General features: G+C 39.5%; 1 protein-coding gene across 11 annotated transcripts in view; it reads right to left on the reverse strand.

The window, feature by feature from the left end:
- NUP153 (nucleoporin 153) overlaps positions 1-20,040 on the reverse strand; it is a 92,293-nt gene that overhangs the window by 22,911 nt on the left and 49,342 nt on the right. For 4 of the 11 annotated variants that reach the window (XM_054685613.2, XM_016954963.4, XM_054685615.2 and 1 more), the window contains 5 exons: positions 12,882-12,974; positions 10,203-10,340; positions 8,853-8,951; positions 7,115-7,202; positions 968-1,093 (listed from right to left, as the gene is read on the reverse strand). In XM_054685613.2, coding sequence (XP_054541588.1) covers positions 968-1,093; positions 7,115-7,202; positions 8,853-8,951; positions 10,203-10,340; positions 12,882-12,974 — 544 coding nt within the window. The remainder of the gene's footprint in view (positions 1-967; positions 1,094-7,114; positions 7,203-8,852; positions 8,952-10,202; positions 10,341-12,881; positions 12,975-20,040) is intronic. The other 7 variants (XM_009450561.5, XM_001170682.8, XM_063812802.1 and 4 more) reach the window with 4 other exon arrangements.

The raw sequence follows: 20,040 nt of genomic DNA on the forward strand, positions 1-20,040 counted from the left end.
AACCTATCCTATTACACATGGACACATCTGGTGGGTACGTTTAAATTCTTTCTGAGCTATTAGATTATCTCACAGTTTTACATTCTTTTATTCTTTTTTTCTTTTCTTTTCCTTTTTTTTTTTAAAGACAGAGTCTTGCTCTGTCGCCCAGGCTGGAGTGCAGTGGTTCGATCTCGGTTCACTGCAACCTCCACCTCCCAGGTTCAAGCAATTCTCCTGCCTCAGCCTCCCGAGTAGATGGAACTATAGGTGCATACCAGCACGCCCAGCTAATTTTTTCTCTTTTTAATAGAGATGGGGTTTCGCCATGTTGGCCAGGCTGGTCTTGAACTCCTGGCCTCAAGTGATCTGCCCGTCTTGGCCTCCCAAAGTGCTGGGATTACAAGGGTGAGCCACCGCGCCTGGCGAGTTTTACATTCTTATACTATGTATCATAAATGGAATTATGAACATCCTCTTTGTTTTCAAACAAAAAATTATTCTTATCTGAGAACTATTTATCCCCTAATTATTACCTACTAGCTTTCAAATCTTGCTTCAATTCAAGTGAGTACTGCTCCCTATGTATATGTTACAATTCAGCAGATGCTTTCCACTTGGCCTTGTTCCATATTTACCAAACTGGGGAATAATTCAAGAAGGCAGTTCAGTGCTCTCATAAGAGAAAGACATGTCTATGTGTATCATCAGGTTTACTTACTCTTATTCCTCACTGGCCTACCTCTATTAATGGAGAATCCATTTCCTCCTCCTACACTTGCCTCTTAGAAATTTCATTTTAGTATAGAGTCCTTTGGCTTGTAAGATATTTCCAACAAAAGAATTACACCTAACTACATCTCTATTCAAAAGTAAATCTCCTACCAAACTAGTCAGAAATTTTTAAAAGCCTAAAGTATAATACAAAATGACATTAAATTGAGATCATGAGTTTGTAATCAAAAAGCTTATCTTTTAATTATCTTACCAGGGCTTTTCAGAATATCTAGAACGCTTCCTTCTTTCAGGATTTCTGCAGGTCTAAAAGGACCCTCACAATCTTCAGGTGGTGTCTTCTTACAATTTGTACTGTTCACTGCAGTAACATGATGAGCTGTAATTTTTTTAAATTTAATAACATTATGCCAAATAAAACACTGGACTCTCAAATGCATTTTTAAAAATCTTCCAAAACCATCTTTTGGATTAATTTCTAAAAGTTCATGAAAAAAGTCACTGTAATTCAATAAACAAATGACTTTACAGGGATAATTTGCCATTACAAGGAGATAAAAACACTATTCCCGTACTGTATAACTTCCCCCACCAATAAAAAGGCAAAAAAATATAAACTATAACTATCGTCCAATTAACTGACTGATAATCAAAACAATCAAACTGAAAAACTGGAGAGGATATGGCAACTAGGGCAAGCCCATCCACTGCATGAAATATCTGATTACACAACAATTTACAAAACTAATCAAAAAAAGTAATTTTCAACTGAGCAATTATTTCATTTTTAGAAATTCACACTATTAATATAATTGAAAATATCCTTCAGTTATAATATTGAAAACCTATATGGTAAAATATTAAATAAGGGTATATGGTTACATAAATTACATAACAGTGACATGATGAAATACTTATGCAGCCACAAAAATCATTCTTTTTCAAAACAGAGAGTGAGTGTCTTGTTGTCAGCAAGGCCGGAGTACAGTGGTGCAATCGTAGCTTAATGCAGCCTCAAACTCCTGGGCTTAAGCAATCCTCCCACCTTAGCCTCTCAAGTAGCCAGGAACACAGGTGCATGCCACCACATCTAGCTCATTTTTTTTTTTACTTTTTTGTAGACATGGGGTCTCACTATGGCTGGCCAGACTGGTCTTAAACTCCTGGCCTCAGGTGATCCTCCCACATCGGCCTCCCAAAGCACTGGCATTACTGGCATGAGTCATCATGCCTGGCCCACAAAAATCATTCTTAAAAGTGTAGTTATGGGTAAAAGCAGGTTGAAAAGTCTAGAATGTTTACATCTAAAGAGTAATGGTAGCTGCTAGCAGTAAGATCAGTGACTTACTGCTTTTACTTTTTATGCTTTCTAAACTTGCATCCTTGTATTTAGAGATCTACATTTTCAGTGTGATAATGGTTTTATCGTTACATTTTTAAGGGGCGATTTCTATTTATAGATAAAACTAAGATGTTTGGGATTGTTGAAGAGTGACCTGACATGTAAGTTTCTGTGTGGGATGGGGAGAGGAGGGATGGAACAAAAGAAACAATAAGAAAACAAGATGCGGCCAGGCACAGTGGCTCGTGCCTGTAATCCCAAGGACTTTGGGAGGCCAAGGCGGGCAGATCACGAGGTCAAGAGATGGAGACCATCCTGGCCAACATAGTGAAACCCCATCTCCACTAAAAATACAAAAAGTAGCTGGGTGTGGTGGTACACACCTGTAGTCTCAGCTACTCAGGAGGCTGAGGCAGGAGAATTGCTTGAACCTGGGAGGCGGAGGTTGCAGTGAGCCAAGATCGTGCCACTGTACTCCAGCCTGGTGACAGAGCGAGACTCTGTCTCAAAAACAAACAAACAAACAAACAAACAGGCCAGGCAGCGGTGGCTTACGCCTGTAATCCCAGCATTCTGGGAGGCCGAGGCAGGCAGATCACGAGGTCAGGAGATCGAGACCACCCAGGCTAACATGGTGAAACCCCGTCTCTACTAAAAATACAAAACAAATTAGCCGGGCGTGGTGGCAGGCGCCTGTAGTCCCAGCTGCTCAGGAGGCTGAGGCAGAATGGAGTGAACCTGAGAGGTGGAGCTTGCAGTGAAACGAGCTTGCACAACTGCACTCCAGCTTGGGCGACAGAGCGAGACTCCGTCTCAGAAAAAAAATAGAAAGAAAAAGAAACAAGATGGGTCAAAATGGTAAAAGTTGAAGCTGCCTAAATAGTATATGGGGATTCAGTCTACAATTCTACTTCTGAGAATCAAGTTTTCCATAATGAAATATACTAATAACCAAGTTTTTCTTTTTAAGTGTTTGCCAATTTAAAAAGTAGTAGTAAAGTACTTTTGAAAAAAACCTTTCCCTACCTCACACAATAAACAAAAATTCAAAATGGATCAATATCCTAAATATGACATAAACACCATAAAACTCTTAGAAGAAAACCTAGGGAGTATAGCTTCAAGACCATGGATTTGGCAATGTATTCTTAGATATGACACGAAAAGCACAGCAACAGAAGAAAAAAATGGACTTCATCAAAATTAAATACCTCTGTCCATTCAAGGAAATTATCAAGAAAGTGAAAAGACAATCTATAAATGGGAAAAAATATCTGCAAATCACGTATCTGGTAAGGGTCTAGTGTCCAGACTAAGAACTCTTATAACTCAGTAACAAAAAGACAAACTGTTCAATGGGTAAAGGACGTGAAAGGCATTCCTCCCTAAGATATTTAAATGGACAATAAGCACCTGAAAAAAATGCAACATCATTTGCATTAGGGAAATGCAAATCAAAACTACAACAAAGTATTACTTTACATCCACTAGGATTGCTATAGTCAAAAAAGAGAAAATACTAAGTGTTAGTGAAGTTGTATACTGCTAGTGGTAATGTGACATGGTTCAACTACTGTGGAAAACAGTTTAGTGATTCTTCAAAAAGTTTAATACAGAACTACCATCTGACCCATCAATTCCACTCCTAGGCACATATGAAAAAGCACTGAAACCAGTACTCAAACAAACACACATACACATATGTTCACAGCAGCACTATTCACAATAGCCAAATGGTGGAAACAGACCAAATGTCCATTAATGGATGAACAAAAATAAACTGTGGCACATCAATACAATGGAATATTATTCAGCCATAAAAGGAATGAAGTATTGAGACATAAGAACCTTGAAACCACTGTGCTAAGTGAAAGAACTCAGCTGTACGAAGCCACATTGTATGATTCTACTTACATGACATATTCAGAATAAGTCAATCCATAGAGACAGAACACAAGTTGACAGTTAGCTAGGGGGAAGGCAGAACGGGGAGCAACTTTTTAATGGACAGGGGTTTCCTGGTGAGGGTGATAAATGTTTTGGAACTAGATAAAAAGTGGTGGCTGCACAACACTGTCAAGGTACTAAAGGCCACTGAATTATTCCCTTTAAAATGGCTGTATCATGTCAACTTCATCACAGTAACAAAAATATAGGCCGGATGCAGTGGCTCACACCTGTAATCCCAGCACTTTGAGACGCCTAGGCGGCCAGATCACCTGAGGTCAGGAGTTCAAGACCAGCCTGGCAACATGAAGAAACCCCTTCTCTACTAAAAATACAAAAATTAGCCAGGCATGGTGGCAGGTGCCTGTAATCACAGCTACTCGGGAGGCTGAGGCACAAGAATCGCTTGAACCCAGGAGATGGAGGTTGCAGTGAGCTGAGATTGTGCAACTGCACTCCAGCCTGGGTGACAGAATGTGCAACACCCCCCCCCCAACCATCCCCACCAAAAATAACCACCACTCTTACAACTATGCCAAAACAAAGAAAACTTATAATTTAATCACATTCTATCTTCCTTTATAATGAAAGTTAAATTGCTTTTAGTAATTTACGGTAAAATGTTAGGATTCCCTAAAGTATGCTCAAAAAGATGGGAAAAGGAGACAATGGAAAACTTAGCTCCTGTCACAAAGTAATCATGACTTCCACATTTTCAATTAGCTTTTTTAAATGATAGAAGTGGTGAGAACCAACGGTGTCAAAGTGAGAACACACAACTCTAAATAGGCCACTCATAACCGACTCCTTAAAAATCTGGGTAACTTCCTGAGATATAATGAAACAAAGTTGTTGTAACAAATTGTTAATTATTCAGTTATCATTAGTAAAACATTAGCAAATAGTGGGAAACATTTTAATGCCTTTCCTCGTAATAAGTCATGAAATTGGTAATTTGAAGAGGTTTAATCCTCTTGAATTAATAGTTAACATTAAAGAAAAAAAACTTTTGTGACAGGAAACACAATGGAAATTCCTTATTAATTTCTATTACGTAAGGCTGTGTTAGCCAATTTAAAAAAAAAGATAAGGTTGCAAACATACCAGTCAAATTCTTAGTTTGGGCCACTTCCATAATCTGGCCTCTTATCTTCAAGACCATTCAAAGCCAAAGATATTTCTTTAGCTTCTATGTCCTGACTCTTTTTATTTTTTAATCTATCTTTTGAGGATCTAGTTTTTAAAAATTCCCAAACTCAGAAGATCATTGAAGAAACGCTTTTCGATAAGGTAATATCTCCCAACTCATGTTTCAGCCTCTAACATGCCACTCCAACCCACACTAGCACTCACCACACTGCTATCACTATACTCACATCCATCTCACCCCCAAGTAAAAATCATTTAACATCTCCCTAATGCAGTCAGAATAAAATCCAATTCATTAGCATAGCATTCCAGAACTTTTAGGATTTAAAGCTACCTCTCCAACCTCATGACAAATTGTTTGCAATTCTAAAGCGTGTCATGCTTTTTCTCTTGTTCCTGTGCCCTTGAGCTTTGTGTTTATATTTCTTGGGTAAAATGCCCTTGCTCAAAATTCTTGACCTGAGTAACTCAGCTCAGGTGTTTCTGATTTTCCCAAACACTTAAAAGAAAACCACCATTATAAAAAAACAAATTTGGCCGGGCACAGTGGCTCACGTCTGTAATCCCAATACTTTGGGAGGCCAAGGCGGGCAGATCACCTGAGGACAGGAGTTCCTGACCAGCCTGGCCAAACGTGGTGAAACACCTCTCTACTAAAAATACAAAAAATTAGCCAGGGGCAGGGCGCGGTGGCTCACGCCTGTAATCCCAGCACTTTGGGAGGCCGAGGCAGGTGGATCACGAAGTTAGGAGATCGAGACCATCCGAGCTAACATGTTGAAACCCTGTCTCTATTAAAAATACAAAAAAATTAGCCAGGTGTGGTGGCAGGCGCCTGTGGTCCCAGCTACTCGGGAGGTTGAGGAGGAGAATGGCATGAACCTGGGAGGCGGAGGTTGCAGTGAGCCAAGATTACGCCACTGTACTCCAACCTGGAGGACACAACAAGGCTCCGTCTCACAATTAAAAGAAAAAAAAAAAAGTAGCCAGCAGGGTGGCAGGCACCTGTAATCCAAGCTACTGGCAGGAGAAATCGTTTGAACTCGGGAGGCAGAGGTTGCAGTGAGCCAAGACCGTGCCATTGCACTCCAGCCTGGGCAACAGAGCGAGACTCTGTCTCAAAAAAAAAAAAAAAAAAAAAAGAAGAAGAATTCTACGTTTTAATTCTCTGATTATTCATTCATTTCTTTCTTTTTCTTTTTTTTTGAGATAGGGTCTTGCTCTGTCAGCCAGCTGTAGTGTGGTAGTGCAATCATAGCTCACTGCAGCCTTGACTTCCTGGGCTCAAGCAATTCTCCCACTTCAGCATCCCAGGTAGCTGGGACTACAGGCTCACACCACCACCTGGTTATTTCTTTTTCTTTTTTTTTTTTTTTTTCGGTAGGGATGAGTCTCACTGAGCTGCCTAGGATCGTCTTGAGCTTTTGGCCTCGAGCAATCCTCCCACCACAGCCTCCCAAACTGCTGGGTTTACAGGAATGACCCATGGCCTCCTTCCTTCAATGATGCTGATTTCTTCGGTTCAGAAATTATGTATCACAATCTACATGGGCCTGCATAACCTTTATACATAAAAATGCTTGTGAACTGAAAGGTAAAAACTAGAAATAAAATCTACTACAACTATAATGTAGACAACCTATAAATTTCTTATAATGAGACTTGCTTTATAACTAACTTGTCACCTTGTTTTGACTAAACAAAGATAGTGGATAAATTTGCTACCATGCCTAGCTCTCTCAAAACCAAACTGACACTTCCATTTAAGGAGCTAAGTATCTCTAAAGATAATTAATAAAAAGCACCGTCAAAAAGATTAAATAATAGTGCCTGCTTGCTTTTCAGAGCTAATTTCATCCAAATGAAGGCATTTATAAGAATTACCAAAGGTGAAAGAAGCTGAAATACTAATCTACTGTATGCAATTGTTTTTATGTTAAAATGTAAGAAATTTTTACTTACCTGAACTACTTATAATTGGTTCTAAAGTACTACTAGAACCAGAAAGTTCTGCTGTTTTTGCAACAGGCACACTAAATGTAAATCCAATCTGTAAAGAGAAAGAATATCCTTATACTTAGTTTTCAATAAGTATCAAATATAGAGCTTTTTTATTCCCCTGAGACGGAGTCTTACTCTGTTGCCCAGGCTGGAGTGCAGTGGCACAATCCTGGCTCACTGCAACCTCCGCCTCCCGGGTTCACGCCATTCTCCTGCCTCGGCCTCCCGAGCAGCTGGGACTACAGGAACTCGCCACCACACCCAGCTAATTTTTTGTATTTTAGTAGAGATGGGGTTTCACCGTGTTAGCCAGGATGGTCTCGATCTACTGACCTTGTGATCCGCCCACCTCGGCCTCCCAAAGTGCTGGGATTACAGGCGTGAGCCACCGCGCCCGGCCCAAATATAGAGGTTATTTTTATCCCAAGTCAAAAACATACTTTCACCTATTTTAAGATATAGTTTATAATATTTCACTATCTCTAAAAGTGAGATTCTTATATTGAATGGCAATGTCACAGTTTAACAGGCAGCATTTTAAATTTCTCAGGCACTTTTTCTTTCAAAACAGTATATAAAATAATGATGGTGTGTTCCTAATGCCCAGTTCCAATTTCTGAATGTCATTTTCTTTCTTTTTTTTTTTTGTTTTGAGGTGGAGTTTCACTCTTGTTGCCTGGGCTGGAGTGCAATGGCACAATCTCGGCTCACTGCAACCTCTACCTCCCAGGTTCAAACAATTCTCCTGTCTCAGCCTCCTGAGTAGTTGGGATTATAGGCGTGCACCACCATGCCTGGCTAATTCTGTATTTTCTTTTTTTTTTTTTTAGTAGAGACGAGGTTCCACTATGTTGGTCAGGCTGGTCTCGAACTCTTGACCTCAAGTGATCCACCTGCCTCGGCCTCCCAAAGTGCTGGGATTACAGGCATGAGCCACCATGCCTGGCCTCAAATGCCATTTTCTAATAAAAAGTATGACACTTCTGGGGCAACTGATGGATTTCAGCATGTGGCAAGGAAATTACATTTGATCTATAACATCTACTTGTGTCAGAAGACAAGGACACAGTCAAAACTAGAAAATGACATATTAAAATAATATAAACATGCCAAATCTGGGGCAATTTGAATATTAAACTACGTGTTATTCTTACCCCAAACATTCACTTTTCAATCATGAAAGAAAAAAATGCCCAGAACTTTTCTAGATTAAAGGTAAATCAAGACACATGTTTTAACTAAATGCAATATCATGTAGTTGATTAGGTCCTAGTCTTTAATTGGCTCTAGGACCAACAGAAATAAAACAGCAATTAAAGGACAGTCTGGGGATAATGGGGAAATCTGAATATGGACCATGTCGTCATTATATCATGTCAAATTTCTTGGGTATGATAGCTGTATTGTGGGGATGCAAAAGGAATGTCCTTTTTCTTAAGGGACACATGGAGAAGAATTAAGGAAATCCAGTTGTTTGCATTTTAACTTTCAAATGGTACAGAAGAAAATGAATATGCATACATATGTACATTATGTAGTGAAGAATACATGATTGTTCAAAAGTTTTTTACAGAGAGTATTTTTTAAGTTGGAAGAAAAATAACAGTGTTTCTCACCACCAGTGGCATCTTAGATTTGATAAAAATATAACATGGCTTTGAAATCAGTAAATATATACTATTCCTTGCTTGTTACTTACAGATGATGGAGGTAGTACATTTGCCTCAGTAGATTTTACGATTGGAGATGAAAATTTAAACATGGGACTGCCAGTGCTGCTCGGAGAGGTCATTTGTACCTGGTTTTCCAAATTATTAAGAAATGATACAAAAAGAGCTTTTTAGAAAAATAAAGTGACAATAAAAGACATTAGGCAAACTGATTATTCCAAAGACACTAAGTATTTTTTCCTTTTAAATTTAAAAATCTCACTTTAAGTTCTGAAAAACACAGAACTATAAGTGTTATAAAATGTGGCTTCCTCTAAGGAGTACACACAATCTTAGAGGCGGATATTTGTATAAAAAAGTAAAGTAACATCTATAAGAATATGTTCAGAAGAAGTGAAAGCAAGAAAGCAAGCATTAAAATTTCAGGAGCAGGCCAGGCACAGTGCCTCACACCTGTGATCCCAGCACTTTGGGAAGCCATGACAGAGGGAATTGCTTGAACGCAAGATTTCAAGACCAGCCTGGGTAACACAGCAAGACCTCACCCATAAAAATATTTTTTGGCCAGGAGTGGGGGCTCACGCTTGTAATCCTAGCACTCCAAGGCAGGCGGATCACCTGAAGTCAGGAGTTCAAGATCAGCCTAACCAACATGGTGAAACCCTGTCTCTACTAAAAATACAAAAATTAGCCAGGCATGGTGGTGCGTACCTGTAATCCCAGCTACTCAGGAGGCTGAGGCAGGATAATCACTTGAAACCCAGGAGGTGGAGGTTGCAGTGAGCCAAGATTGTGCCACTGCACTCCAGCCTGGGTGACAGGGCGAGACTCAAGCTGAAAAAATAAATAAATATTAAAAAAAAATTTTTTTTTTAATTAGCTGGGTGTGGTGGTGTACACCTGTAGTCCCAGCTACTCAGGAGGCTGAGGTGGGAGGATCACTTGAGCCCAGGAGATGGAAGCTGCAATGAGCTGTGATTGCACCACTGCTCTCTAGCCTCGGCAATACAGTGAGACACCATCTCAAAAAAAAAAAAACTCAGGAGCACATTAAAAGATGTTAAGCCTAGCTGAGAAGTAAAAACATGAAACATTGAGTGCACTCCTATCCAAAAAGCATCTTACTGGAAACATTATTTGGAAACAAAATTACAAGAATATCCTTCTCTATGGTATTGCATAAGAGTTGAGGAACACTCCATTATAATGTATCCAAGATATTTGTACATTTTTTTAAAAAAGCAAAACAGCATTTCCATTTCTGTTTACTATGTTATTAATTTCTATAATGAAAATTAAACACTGTTTATAATATAGGTTTTAAAATAAAGAATTAAGAAAGAACAAATGTCACCTGTATTTATATAATGGTTTTGTACCTTGTTTGTTAATGATTGAGACGAATTGATGGGTGATGGAGAGGAAGTTGTGATCTCAGGGGAACTAAAATTAAAGGTAGGCAGTGAAGAACTGGTGATCGGTAGAGAGATTTTCGGTAATACTGGAACTTCCATTTCCTAAAACATAACATGTTGCATGATATATTTCATCTTTCACATCATTCTTTTATCTCTACTTATTTTCAGCATGAAAGTATACAGTAAGAAGATGGTACCATGTAGTGTTAACATTGTGGGTTCTTCAATCAGAAAAACTAAACAAGATTTTTAATCCCAGCTGTGCCACCAACCAGCCATTTGACTTTGGGAACCTAACTGCCTTCTGTACCAATTTCCTAATTGGTAAAACTGAGGGGAAAAAAATAGTAATTCTTACGATATACTATAGTTGTTGTACTAATATGAAACATAAAGTTACATATAGTAGCCTACCTTATCCATGGTTTCAATTTCCAGTTTCCCTGACCCATGGTCAACCATGATCCAAAGATATTATATACAATAAGATATTTTGAGAGAGAAAGAGACTACATTCATATAACCTTTATTACATTATAGTGTTATAATTGTTCTATTTTATTGTTGTTAATCTCTGACTGTGCCTACTTATAAATTAAATTTCATCATAGATATGTATGTATAAGAAAAAGCACAGTATATACAGGGTTCAATATTATCTGCAGTTTCAGGTATGCCCTGGGATTCTTGGAACATATCCCTTGCAGATAAGGGGGTGAGGGGGAGCACTATATGGTCTTGGCATGTGAAACAAGCATTTAGTAACTGTCAGTACTGAGGAGTCTGGAGAGCCACTTTGATTTTTAACCCAACTGAACAAAGAGCACCCTAAGTCTCCAATGATCCCTAGATAAAGAACAAACAAAATGAGTTCCACTTCTGCTAAAGGCAGAGTAGCTTCTACCTGATAAACGTTTAGATATATGATAATTATAAACTCTGGAAAAAAGTATAAAGAAACAATCATCTGAAGGCACAAGAGCAACCAAAAGCAAGAAGAAACTGGATGGGAGAGGACACTTGGAAAATGGGAAGGGCACTGAGTAAGCTTCCTGTTCTCTTCATGAGTTGCTGCCACTGAATACCTGAAGTTCTGAGAGAAAACAGCAAACCTGTTAACTGAACAATCAGCCAGAAAAGGAGGTGAGATGCAGAAATGAAGAGCCACAGAAAGGGAACCTCAAAGTCTACATATAAGCCACCCGAGTCTCTGGTGGACCTGTAAACTACACAGCTGTAAGGCAGACTCCAAGCTGCCAAATAAAACTAAAAAGTTTCAGCTGCTGCCTACCACAGGGGAGACAGAGTGAGTTCAGAGAAGTCCATTGCCAGCTAAAATAATTTGAATACTTCAAATGGATGCAGTTTACTGTAAATAAATCACAGCTCAATAAAATTGATCCAAAAGCCCAAAGCAAAATAAAGGCACTTCCAGATAAAACTAAGAATCTACTTCTATACAACCTGCTCTACAAGTTCTTCAGGCTGAAAGGAAATGTTACCAAATGGAAATTCAGATTTCAGAAAGACATGAGGAACATGTGAGCAAACAAAAACTTTTTTCTCTTAATTTCCTTAAAATATATTTAACTATACAAAGCAAAAAGTACACATTGAATTTACAGCCTCTCCAGATGTAATACAAGTAAGTACAGCATAAATGCCAGGGAAGACAGGTAGTAAATCTAACTACACAGCTGCAATCTTGTTATTTTTACAGGATGTGGTATGAACGTAACATAAAGTAATCTGAAAAACATTATGGAAGACACAGAAATCCCAAGAGAAACCACTAAATAGTGCAAAAGAGGGAGAGTTAAAAATCTAACAAATAAATTAAAATGACTTGTAATCCTAGCACTTTGGGAGGCCGAGGCAGGACAGCTTGAGGCCAAGAGTTCGAGACCAGTCTGGGCAACACAGCGAGATCCCCGTCTCTATAAAAACTAAACAAACAAAAAACTAGCCAGGTGCAGTGGCATGCCTGTAGTCCCAGTACCTGGGAGGCTGAGGTGGGAGAATGGCCTGAGTCCAGGAGTTCGAGGCTGTAGTGGGCCATGACTGTGCCACTGCACTCCATCCTGGGTGACAGCAAGAACCCATCTCAAAAAACAAAAACAAAACCAATAAAAACAGAATTATAATAACAAATATTAAATAATTAAATAATAAATATTCCCTTAACCCCCAAATGGCAGCTTTCAAAAGAAACAACAGAAAACAGTGGATGAATGATAGCCCTCATTCCAACCATATCAAAAATTATATTAACTATAAATGGATTTGGTGTTCCAATTAAAAGACAGAAAATGGACAGAAAGGCAAAACTCAGTTATATGTTGTTTACCTGAGACCTACTTTAAATATAAATATGGACAGGCTCAAAGTATATGAATGGAAAAAGATATGCCCTGAAACTACTAAGCATAAGAAGGCGTATTCCAGTAAGAGTGGCTGTATTAATACCAAAGTAGATTTCAAGACAAAAAATATTTCCAGAAGTTTTTTTTTAAAAGGACACTTAATAATATTAAAAGGACAAATCACTATGGAGCCATAGAATAAATGTAAAGTGTATGCTCTCATGAGGGCCTCAAAATACATGAAACAAAAATTGAGGTTAGGCATGGTAGCACATACCTGTAATCTCAGCACTTTGAGAGGCCAAGATGGGATGATCGCTTGAGCGCAGGAGCTCGAGATCAGCTTGGGCAATACGGTGAGACCTTGTCTCTACAAATAATTTTAAAAATTGGCGAGGTATGATGGCACATGCCTGTGGTCCCAGCTACTTGGGAGGCTCAGGTGGCCACGCCACTGCACTCCAGCCTGGGTGACAGAGTGACATCTCATCTCAAAAATAAATAAATAAATAAATAACCAAGGGGATAAGACAAATTCACCAAATAAAAGTTGGCAATTTTAACCCCCATCTCTCAATAATTTAACAGGCTAAACCATACCCTCCCTCCCCATGAAAAATGAATAAGAACAAAGATCTAATACTATCAGCTTACTTCTACAGATCACTATACCCAACAACTACAGAATATATTTTCTTTAAGAATTATCAAGCAGACCATACAGTGAACTATAAAACAAGTCTCAATACATTTCAAAACACTGAAGTCATAATCTCAATCTTTTTCTAATCACAATGAAATTATATTAGAAATCAATACCCTCCCCCCCAAATATTAGGAAATTCAATACATTTCTAAATAATCCATGGGTCAAATACAAAAATCAAAAGAAATTAGAAAAACTATAAAAGCAAAATTACAATGCTTCTAGAAGCAAGCACAGGAAACTATCTTTGTAGCCTGGGGATAGGCAAAATTTTCTTAGGACACAAAGAAGAATAAAAATATTAGAAAAAAAATCCAGTCTTCATAAAATTTAGAACATCTGCCAATCAAAAGATATCATTAAGAAAATGAATAGGCAAGCAAGACTGGGAAAAAAACATTTGTTAAGAAATGTATCTGACAAAGTACCTAGGTCCAAAATTTATAAAGACCTCCTAAAACTCAGTAAGAAGACAACTGGCTGGGTGCGGTGGCTCATGGCCTGTAATCCCAGCACTTTGGGAGGCCAAGGCAGGTGGATCACCTAAGGTCAGGAGTTCGAGACCAGCCTGACCAACATGGTGAAACCCATCTCTACTAAAAATACGAAAAAAAAATTAGCTGGGCGTGGTGGCGCTCACCTGTAATCCCAGCTACTAGGGAGACTGAGGTAGGAGAATCACTTGAACCCACGAGGCGGAGGTTGCAGTGAGCTGAGACCACGCCATTGTACTCCAGTCTAGCATTTGGTAGGCCGAGGCAGGTGGACTGCCTTAGCTCAGGAGTTTGAGACCAGCCTGGGCAACATGGTGAAACCCTGTCTCTAATGAAATATAAAAAATTAGCCAGGCATGGCAGTGTCTGCCTGTAATCCCAGCTACTTGGGAGGCTGACATGGGAGAGTTGCTTGAACTTGGGAGGCGGAGGCTGCAGTGAGCCAAGATCGTGCCACTGCACTCCAGCCTGGGCGACAGAGCGAGACTCCATCTCAAAAAAAGAACTCAACAGACACCTCACAAAAAAAGATACACAAATGGCCAATGAGCACATAAAAAAGAACACAATACTATTAGTCATCAAGGAAATGCAAATTAAAATTACAGTGAGATACCACCACACACAAACCAGAATGACTAAAATTTAAAAGATGACTATCAACTATTGGTAAGGATACAAACTAAATAAAATGTTCATACACTGCTAAGAGGGATATAAAATGGCACACTTTAGAAAACAGTATGACGGCTCCTTAGAAAGTTAAACATACAACTTAGTACCTCTTCTTCCAGGTATTTACCCCAGAGAAATAAATTTATTTACAAAAAGACCTGAACAAGAATGTTCCTAGTAGCTTTACTCACAATAGCCAGGGACAAAAGGATACATAGTGAGTAACTATATGAAGTTGCAGAACAAGTGAAACCAATACATGGTGGCAAAAATGAGAACAGTGATTGCCTCTGGGGTAGAAGGTGACGGCAACTGACTGACAAGGAGGACAACTGAAATTTCTAGGATGATAGAAATATTCAATCTCTTGATAGGGGCTTGCATTACACAGATGTAAGCATTTGTCAAATTTATTAAATGGCACACCTAAGAATTTAACATTTCACTATATGTCAATTTTGCTATGTTAAAAAGAACAACAAATATTTAACTCTACTTCATGCTATGTATGCTGACGTATTTGGGGGTGAAGGGTACTAATGTCTTCAACTATCTTTAAAATGCACCAAAAAATAAAAAAAGATGGACAGGTAAATTTTTCTTTTTTGATAAAGCAAATGTAACACAAAATGTTGGAATCTAACTGCTACTGTGTGTATACACTGCACAGTTCTTTCAACATTTCATGTTTGAAATTTGTCATAATCAACTGAGGGAGGAGGAACAAACAAAAGATGCATCTGGCTATTTTTGTAGGGAAGCTTCTCTTCTCTGTCCAACCTCCAGCATAGAACCCTAAAAACATCAACTATATAATCTACTCTCTCATGTCAACTCCTTAAGGCACACACTTGTCCACACTGGTTCCTTATATTACTGACCTTGAACCAATTTTTTGTTTGTTTGTTTGTTTGTTTTGTTTTTTTTTTTTTTGAGACGGAGTTTCGATCTTGTTGCCCGGGCCAGACTGCAGTGGTGCGATCTTGGCTCACTGCAACCTCCGCCTTCTGGTTTCAACCGATTCTCCTGCCTCAGCCTCCCAAGTATCTGGGACTACAGGCGCCTGCCACTACGCCCAGCTAATTTTTGTATTTTTAGTACAGACAGGGTTTCACCATGTTGGCCAGGCTGGTCTCGAATTCCTGACCTCGTGATCCGCCCACCTCGGCCTCCGAAAGTGCTGGGATTACAGGCATGAACCACAGCGCCCAGCTGACCTTGAACCAATTCTATCATTTGATTTCTACTCCCCCAAATTTTGACTTAGTAGATCATAAGTGGGTCCCACTAAACTAAGAGGAAAAAAAAGCCAAGAATTCTGCTAACTTGATGCTTAGAGACATCTCAAGTAGAACACACATTTCACAATTCACTATCTAATACCTTTGTAATATCCTTACATGGGTTATCTCATATGAGGTAGATACTATAGTTACATATGAAGAAAGTAAGGCAGGGAGATATATGGCATAATACCATACAGCTATTAAGTGGCAGAAATCTTACAGACATGAACACAATATTTATTCTTATTTCCATTTTACAGATAAAAAAACTGAGGAGGTACACAAGAGGTTAATTTGACCAAGGTCACCCAGCTAGTAAGTGGCAGGATTATACAAGACAAGAGCAAGCAATTAAGTCTCTCCAAACTCAAGTCTTCTTATATAGTGCTACATGTTTTGTATACTGCTACATGTTTTGTATCAATGAGCTTTTTAATAACACACACAAAAAAACTCATGGATTGATTGGTAGGACAGTAAAAGCAAAAGGCCAATATATTTAATGACTACAATCCTTGCACATTTTAGAATCCAGGATAAGGTGAAAGGTAAAAGATCATTCCAAATGGGTAATTTTACATATAGAGTTCTATTAACCTGAATTTAATGGATCAGAATACATCCATTCCTGCTAAATAGCAACACTATCTGAAATCAGTTAGCATAATGTGTTTACATTTCATTAAAACTAAATCTCTTCCATGTCACTCTTCCAAAGGCCCATGAAAATGCCGCCCCCACAAAAATAACTTTAATCTTATTATTACTTTTTTTTTTTTTTAGACAAAGTCTCAATCTGTCACCCAGGCAGGAGTGCAGTGGTACGATCTCAGCTCACTGCAACCTCCCCCTCCCAGGTTCAAGCGATTCTTCTGCCTCAGCTTCCCGAGTAGCTGGGATTACATGTGCCCGCCATCACACCCGGCTAATTTTTGTATTTTTAGTAGAGACGGGGTTTCACCATGTTGGCCAGGCTGGTCTCGAACTCCTGACCTCAGGTGATCTGCCGGCCTCAGCCTTCCCAAAGTACTGGGATTACAGGTGTGAGCCACCGTGACCAGCCAATCTTTTAATTTTTTACCAAAAATTCCCACTAATTATAACTGAACAAAGAAACAATTTGTGGTCTGAACATATCTGACTTCTGATACAAACAAGCAGCACTGCATTCAAAACAACTATAGAATTGTGTATCCAAACCTATTCTATATAGATATAAAACACAAGGTGGGGCTGGGCGCAGTGGTTCACCCTTGCAATCCCAGCCCTTTGGGAGGCCAAGGTGGGTGGATCTCTTGAGGTCAGGAGTTTGAGACCAGCCTGGCCAATATGGTGAAACCCCATCTCTACTAACACCACAAAATTTAGCTGGGCATGGTGGCATACGCTTGTAATCCCAGCTACTCAGGAGGCTGAGGCAGGAGAATTGCTTGAACTCAGGAGGTGGAGGTTGCAGTGAGCCGAGATTGCGCCACTGCACTCCACCCTGGGAGACACAGCAAGACTCTGACAAATAAATAAATAAACAAACAAACCACAAGGTGGGCAGAAAGTTTGGGGCCAACATCACATTAGTACCTCTTTCCTCAGAAATGTGGACATTATAACTTCAGGGTGGAACAGAGCCAGTGATGGGAAGGACTGGGTGAAGAATCCTGTGACACAAAATTGGCAGTTGGCCAGAATGAAGAGAAGAGGCCCAAAGAGGGGAGGAGGTGATACAGACATGAGTGAAGAGGAGTTTTTTTTATTTGTTACAGAGTCTCCCCAGCTGGGGTGATCCTCCCACTTCAGCCTCCCTGGTAGCTGGGACCACAGGCGCTAACCACCATGCCTGGTTAATTTTTGTTATTTTTTTGCACACGTGGGGTTTTGCCATGTTGCTCAGGCTAATCTCAAACTCCTGGGCTCAAGCGAACCTCCAAACTTAGCTGGCACCAGGTTTTTGAAGAAAGGAAAGCTTTACTTAGATAACCAACAAGGAAGACAGGAGTGCAGCTCAAATCTGTCTCCCCGCAAATTGGCCTTAAGGTAGTATATGTTTATTAGGAAAGGTTTAGGGGGTAGATTCTGGGGAAGGAAAGAGGAAGTCTGAAAAGTCCTTGGACATGCACAGTTGTCTCTTCATGGGCCACATGTGCAAATTCTGGAGTAGTTAGAATGAAATGTGGAAATTTGGGCTGTGATGTCAGCAAGCTCAGTCTCCACAGACTCTAGTTGGTCATATTAGTTCCAGCCAATTTCAGTCAGTTTTGTTATCTTACAAGTGGAGAGGGCTTTAGCAAGCTGTTTCTTATCTGCCATCTTGTAAGTTCAAGAATACCTGTTAGCCACTGATTTCTTTAATTCTTTGGAGCATGGCTTCACCTTCAGCTTCAGTTTTTAAAAATAAAAGTTCTGAGATCTTAGGCTGAAGCTCAGGTTGATTATCTATAGCTTAGTTTTGGCTGTCTTGCAGATACATGTTTGGTGTGACTTTGCTGTATTGAACAGTTTATTAATATTAATAATATTTTGCTCTTATTTGTCCGGTACACTAAAAATTATTTTCTGGCTAGGCACAGTGACTCACACCTGTAATCCCAGCACTTTGGGAAGCAAGGCGGGTGGGGATCACTTAAGGCCAGGAATTCGAGACCAGCCTGGACAATATGGCAAAACCCCGTCTCTACTAAAATAAAAAAATAAAAAAAAAATAGCCAGCCTTGGTGGTGCATGCCTGTAATCCCAGCTACTTGGGAGGCTGAGACATGAGAATCACTTGAACTCAGGAGGTGGAGGGTGCCATGAGCCAAGATCGTGCACTCCAGCCTGGGCAACAAATAGAGTGAGACCCTGTCTCAAAAAAAACAAAACAAAACCTGGTGCCATGGTATTGGCTTCTGTGCTCATCAGGCAGTAAGGGAAATGAGCAGTATCTATACAATGCATCATCTGGCAAATAAAGCCAAGCTGTATTTTCCTCATACAGAGATAAACTTCACAAAACATGCTACAGATTTTACCAGGAAATGTAAAAACTTGTCAAAAAAATAAGCTCATGGTATATGAATCAGATATTAGGTTGGTGCAAATGTAATTGCAGTTTTGCATTATAACAATTTGCCACTTGATAACTGGAATACATTCTTAAATGTGGTTACATTATGCATCATTTTAATGCAAATTTCTTGCTTTATGTTTTTTGGCTGATGACTTACTACTTGCTATTTATTTTATATTATTTATTTTAGACTGTGGAAATGATGTTAGACAAAAGGCAAGTTCGAGCGATTTTCTTATTCGAGTTCAAAATGGGTTGTAAAGCAGCAAAGACAACTTGCCAACATCAACAACACATTTGGCCCAGAACTGCTAATGAACATACAGTGCAGTGGTGGTTCAAGAAGTTTTGCAAAGGAGGCTGGGCATGATGGCTCACGCCTATAATCCCAGCACTCTGGGAGGCTGAGGCAGGCGGATCACTTGTCGGGAGTTCAAGACCAGCCTGGTCAAGATGGTGAAACCCTGTCTCCGCTAAAAATACAAAAAATTAGCTGGGCCTGTGGCACATGCCTGTAATCACAGTTACTTGGGAGGCTGAGGCACGAAAATAGCTTGAACCCAAGAGGCAGAGGCTGCAGTGAGCTGAGATCATGCTACTGCACTCCAGCCTGGGCCACAGAGCAAGACTGTCTCAAAACAGAAACAAAACAAAACAAAACAAAACACCCAAAGAAGCACACAATAACAACAAAAAACAAAGTTTGCAAAGGAGACGAGAGCCTTGAAGATGAGAAGCATAATGGCCAGCCACTGGAAGTTGACAATAACCAGTCACTGGAAGTTGACAAGGACCAATTGAGAGCAATCATCAAAGCTGATCCTCTTAAACTACACAAGAAGTTGCCAAAGAACTCAACGTTAGCCATTCTATGGTCATTCACCATTTGAAGAAAATTGGAAAGGTGAAAAAGCTCAATAAGTGGGTGTCTCACAAGCTGAGTGAAAATTTAAAAAATTGTTTTGAAGTGTCGTCTTCTCCTATTCTATGCAACAACAAACCATTTCTCAGATTGAGACATGGGACAAAAAGTGGATTTTATACGATAACCGGTTACGACCAGCTCAGTGGTTAACCAAGAAGAAGCTTCAAAGCACTTTCCAAAGCCAAACTTGCACCAAAAAAAAAGGCCATGGTCACTGTCTGGTGGTCTGCTGCCGGTCTAATCCACTACAGCTTTCAGAATCCCAGCGAAACCACTACATCTGAGAAGTCTGCTCAGCAAATCAATG

This window comes from Pan troglodytes, chromosome 5, assembly GCF_028858775.2.
Source record: "Pan troglodytes isolate AG18354 chromosome 5, NHGRI_mPanTro3-v2.0_pri, whole genome shotgun sequence".
In the NCBI taxonomy this organism is placed as follows: Eukaryota; Metazoa; Chordata; class Mammalia; order Primates; family Hominidae; genus Pan; species Pan troglodytes.